The following is a 5,773-nucleotide window of genomic DNA, read 5'->3' on the forward strand; positions in this document are numbered from 1 at the left end:
CAATGAGGGAACCAACTGCCACCAACTTTGCTCATGTCGTGGCCCACAGATGTCCCCTGTGGCCCTGTTCCATGTGGGCATTTATTTACTCTGATCTCCTTTTTAGGAAAAAGGAATGCAGGCACGCAAACTTGTTAGAACTGTAATTTGACCTGCCGTCAGTTACCAGTCCTAGATCAGTCAGCAAAACCAGCAAACAATAAACTATAGAGTGCAAGTATTGTCGTATAACCGAAGAAACAAGAACAGAGCAGGGGTTGTATTCTTGGATGAGCAAATGGCCAACGGCTAGCAGTGCATAGTAGATGATTCTTGCCACTGATTTTTGTTTCAGTTTTGCAGACTGGGAATCACAGGCTTTATCATCCCTTCATGCCTAGTAATGCACCCTTGAAGCCACCAATTCAATGCCAAGATATTTAGATTAATCACAGCTTGGATTATTTCAGCAACCATAAGCGGATAAACTGCCAAAAAAAAAGTTCCTCACAGACAGGAACAAAGAAGCAGGAAATTAAATTGGGCGCCCTCTAGCTTTTAATCGTCATCAACCATCATCATCACTGAGACCGATCCATCAATCATACAGATTGCAGATACGGGCGATCGGATCGGACATGGAGGAGGAGGGCTGAAGAAGGCAAGATTTCGTCATGGAGCTACAGCAGCAGGCGGTGCGGCGCCGGGTCGAGCCTGTTGACGAGCGCGAGCGCGTTGCTGGTGGCCTCCGCGACGGCCACCACCCGCCTCTTGACGGCGCCGCCGTCCACCTTGCCGCGGGCCTGGGCGAGCGAGTCGAGGCAGGTGTCGGTGTCGGTGAGCGCGGCGCTGGCCCAGGTCTGCACGTTGGCGAGCGACCACGCGAAGCGCGGGGTGCCCGCGCGCCCCATCCGCTCCATCTCCGCCGCCGACCGCCGCAGCCGCTCCTCGGCGTCGCGCGCCAGCTCGGCGCAGTCCTCCATGGCGCCCTTGCCGGCCCGGATGTAGGCGGAGCAGTTGTGCGCGCGGTCGGCGCCCACCACCAGCGCCGCCCGCGCCAGGCGCCGCGGGCTGCGCCCCACGGTGGGCGCGCAGGGCACCAGGGTGCTCTCGCACACGCGCGGGTACCGCGTCGAGCGGCACGAGCGGCGCACGAAGTCCACCGCGATGGCCGGGGCGACCGCGGAGGCAGAAGGGGGCTTGGCCTTCGCCGGCGATGCCGCGGCCGAGGCGAGGACCAAGAGGCAGGCGAGCAGGGGAAGGTGGTGGTGGTGGTGGCGCCGCCTCATCTTCGGCTTTCTCTCCCTCTCCAAGGCAGGCAGGCAGACAGACTCCGGGAATGGCGAGCTGATTCGTTGTTGTTTCCTTTTTTTCTGGTTTTGATTTGATGATGGATGGCAACGCCAACGCGGGGCGGTGGAAACGCCACAGACGACCTGGAATGCGTTTGGAATTTGACCCTGCACGACACGAAACCACGCTCAAGTCTGAACCATGGAAGGAAGAAGCGCGCACCCCGGCCCGGCCGGTTCCTCGCCTAAATTCTGGTGCTCCTGCAATTTGTGCGTAAATAAAGTCGTTGGTGTGTTTTTACGACGGTTATTAATGCGGGTTTAAGTAGGAGCAAAACAGGGCAGGGAAAACAACTTTTATTACAAATCATAATATTTCAAGGTGGCGGATGAGAGCACATCTACCGAAGCAGCACATACCGAGGAGAGGAGAGGAGAGATTTTTGTTTCTTTATTTTCTTATGCTCCACCTCATCCAGCGATATTGCTGAGACGGTTAGAGAGTGCCTAAGTGGAAAGTACACTATACGATGATTGTCCTATCAATCTTTACGTCTTCGGTACCTCACTCAAGGACATCCTCAGCTTCGCCATCCTTTCCAAGCATATCCCATGCATGTTCTTCAAAAAAAAAAAGGCAACTAGAGGGAGAGCCCTCTCCGTGTATCTAATAAAGTGTGGACCCCACACTTTATCACTTCATCCCACACGCCTCCTTTGCACGCACCTTCTTCTTCTTCCTCGCGCATCGCCAAATCCGCCCCCGACGCCCCCAACTCTCCGCCCCCGCCACTGCCGTCCGCCAGCTCCGGCGGCGACGCCGCCGCTGGAGCAACCGCCCACAACCCACAGCCGCCCCGTGCCCACATACACCTAGTCGCCAGATCCTGCTCTGCCCCCGCCGGCGAGGACCGCACTCCACCCAACCCACCCCTCCCCTCTCCTCCTCCCCTTCCCCTCTATTCAACAGGAACCACGCCACCACCATCGTCGTCATCTTCTTCATCTCCGACGAACGCCCCTGCCTCCAACACCGCCCACCGGTTGTCCATCACCACCCGGCCGGCGGCGCCATCGCCGCCGGCCTCGCCGCCCACAACCCGCCTCCTCCGTCAGGCCGCCCGCCGCCCACGGCCATCCCTTTACAGCCCGCCGGTCATGGAGCCCTCCCCCAACCCCAACCCCAGAAACCCTAGAACCCTAACCTCGTCGGCCTCCACCGCCACCCCGGCCGGCGGCGACCCCGCCGCCGACCGCCCCGTCCACCTCCCGCCCATCCCGTCACCGGAGAATAAGGTGTAGTAGAGTTATTTTCTCTCTCCATTTTGTTACTTTTTGTGTGTATTTCATAATGTAACAAGAGGGCTCTTCAGTTAGTGCTAAATGGAGAGGGCTCTCCGTGTAGCACTATTGAAAAAAAAATACCCCCTGCATGAAGCACAACTATTTGATTGGTGGCTGGAGTGGCCTTCGGTCTGCCTGGCTCGTTCTCCCTGTGCGAAATTCATGCGCGACACCAGTCTCATGCCATAGGCTTTATTTGGATGCTCTAACTGAGTTAGTGGTTAGTGGTAGTATCTAACTTACGACTAACTCTGAACTAACTCTAACTAAATAGGTCTAAAGATGGAAGTGTTAGATTGACAATAAATACACTTTTTCAATCATTTGATCTCTTTCCAGCAGGATTTGGTGTGGCTAGCTCTTATATGACCTCCTCCCTAGCTGCTCTCTCCAACTCTCCTCCCACGCCGCCCCATCTCTCTACCGAAGTTCCCTCCCCTCCAACTCTGTCTGACGCCGGAGGAGGGCATGGCGGCACGGGGCGGCGCGGCAGCCCTGCAGCACCGACGGCATGGGGTGCCACGGTGGCCCTGCAGCGCCAGCGCACAGCGGGACAGCAGGAGGCGAACTTGGCCCTATAGTGGCGGCACACGGTGGCACGCAACAGCGCACGATGGCATGCTGGAGCAGGGCGCGGCGGCGCGCGCACGGCGTCCCTGTAGTGTCGGAGCATGGTGGTCCACGACGGCCCTACAGTGCTGGCGCGTGATGGCCTGCAACGGGACGCGGTATAACGGTGCGCGACCTGGCAGTGCCGGCACGGGGCGGGGCGGCGAGTGGCGGGGCAGCACGCATCAATGAAGACTGGATCCATTCAAGGTGAGCGGACTCGGGGGCGGCGGCCCACCTGGTTCCGGTGAAGGGAGTGGTGGCCCCGACGCCCCTGAGGAGTGGATAGGGGAGCGGCGACACCCTGGGGAGCGAACGGGGAAGCAAAGTAGTGCCACACACGAATCTGAGGAGGGGAGAGAAAGGGGGAAAAGAGGGGCCCACCCCAATCTAACCCCAATAAGCACCCCTTGTGGGGGATAGCTTTTGGGATGGGTTAGATGCATCTAACCCAATCTAACCCACCTGTTTGGATGCTTTTGGGTTAGATGAGCCCCATTCTAACTCTAACCCATAGATCCAAACAGGGCCCTAACCAACCACTCATGATTAATCCCATATATATGATGGCGCAAATTTGCATGCTTTCCTTGTAAGGTGTGTTGGGCTTATATATGGCCAACGGGCCGGGCCGGCCCAGCATGGCCTAATGACCGCCGGGCCAACCAGGCAAGCCATGCCCTGCGGGCCGTGCTGCCCTGGGCTTCGTGCCTGGCCGACGGCCAGGCATGGCCTGTTGGGCCACTTTTCGTGCCGGGGTGGCCCGATGAGCACGGCCAGTTTTGCAGGCCGGGCCGGCCTAAGGCCCACTATGAGAGAAGGGAAGGGGAAGGGAAAGCCGGGGCTGAGGAGGTGGAGCCGGAGGTGGCCGGCAGTGCTGCTCCTGCTATGCTGCGTGGAGGAGCCGGTGGTCCGCTGACTGCTGCCGCCGTGGTGCCGGAGCTGGTCGTTGCTGGAGGCCGGCACCCGCTGGTCCGCTGCTGCCGTGCTATGCGGAGAAGCCACCGTGAACATAGAGGAGGCGGCCACCGCTGCTGCGTGGAGGATGCCAGGTGAGGCCACTGGTGATGATGTTGTGGCGACCACTGACGTTGCTGGGGCGGGCATGCAACTAGCGACGGCGTGGTGGCGGCGCGGAGGGGACTGGCGAACCGCATGCGGCATATCCGCGTGGATGGCGCGACGGCGCAAGAGCTACGAGTCACAACTCGCGAGTCACGGTCGTGGTGGCGGACTGGTGGCGAAGTGAGGAAGCGGCATGGCCATGTAGTGGGCTAGTAGGGGTGGTGCGCTTTTAGCAAATTAGCCGCCTGTAGGCCTACAGTTGCAGGCCTCCTGACCAGGTTGCTACCGGGCTGACTATTTTTGCGGGCCGTGCTCGTGCCGTACCACATGCCTGGGGTGCATCCCAGGCATGGCCTGTCGGTGTTTAACCACCAAGCTCTCCGAGGTATATCCCGAGTTGATTGATTGTAGGCAGGGATTCGCCAAGATCACAATGCGATGGTGCAAAGAACACAAAGATTTAGACAGGTTCAGGCGGCCATAGCATAATACCATATGTCCTGTGTGGTTGTTTGTATTAGCTTAGGTGTTGAGATATTTTGGAGGGGTTCCTGTCCGCCCTTATATAGTCTGAGGGGACAGGGTTACGTGGAAAGCCCTAGCCGAGTACTACTAGAGTCCTACTCCAACGAAGTCGGGTAGTTTCCTTGTACATCAACTGGTCCTACTGCTGTATGAGTAGTTACAGTAGAGGTAATGTATGTCCATGTGTTATCCATACTCTAGAATATTTCACGCCTATAAGCAGTCACGCAGCCCCGGGTCTGATAAGCCCCCGAGCTCTTCGTAGTCGAGTCTTGCAGGCATCGAGTACTTCTGAAGGCGTCTTCGAGTGCTTTGATTGCTTCTGGAGTTCATCATCCAATCCTGAAGTTCATCGAGTGCATGGAGTAATCTTCCGAGTACTTTCTTGGCTGCATCGAGGCTATGAGGTGCTCAACGCCCCGAATCTTCTTTCATATATGGTGCGCGATGTACTCGCGCTCCATATGGAGTAGCCCCTGAGCCTTAGGTTGAATTTATAGAATCAGGCTGAGGGTCAAATTAGTCTTCAAGAAATCTCCCAAATCTTCATTTGAAATTCAAATCTTTCTTGAAAAAAGTTGCCCTTTGTGACACATATCCCGTAGCCCTTGAGCCTTGAAACTAAATCCCATGATTTGGGGTTAAGGATCCTAAGTCATGACGTACTATTTAATGCTGCCATAACTGGTGCATGTCCTTTGAACTTCCCAATATTCATGAAATTGCCACTGACCAAATTATTTAACTATTGCAGGACCGATCTAGGGTTTCACATTTGTTCTTGCCATATGCAATTCGAATCGCCATTCACTAATGTCCTTAAAGCACTCTGCCCATTTGCTATTCATCCATTCTCCAACCATTCCGTCAGCCCCCGAGCTTATGGGAGAGAAGAAGCTCGTGACATTCCAGATGGCACCCAGGAAGTCAAGCCGCCAAGGAATGGGGAAGGAGGCTAC

At 56.6% G+C, this 5,773-nt stretch overlaps 1 protein-coding gene across 1 annotated transcript; it reads right to left on the reverse strand.

Annotated features, from left to right (window-relative positions):
* Window positions 1–390: 390 nt before the first annotated feature.
* On the reverse strand, window positions 391–1,512 carry LOC120683582 (21 kDa protein-like). Its single transcript, XM_039965669.1, has one exon. It carries the CDS (start codon window positions 1,266–1,268, stop codon window positions 660–662), a length of 609 nt encoding a protein of 202 aa, XP_039821603.1. The 5' UTR covers window positions 1,269–1,512; the 3' UTR covers window positions 391–659.
* Window positions 1,513–5,773: the final 4,261 nt, after the last annotated feature.

This window comes from Panicum virgatum, chromosome 7N, assembly GCF_016808335.1.
Source record: "Panicum virgatum strain AP13 chromosome 7N, P.virgatum_v5, whole genome shotgun sequence".
Classification (NCBI taxonomy): Eukaryota; Viridiplantae; Streptophyta; class Magnoliopsida; order Poales; family Poaceae; genus Panicum; species Panicum virgatum.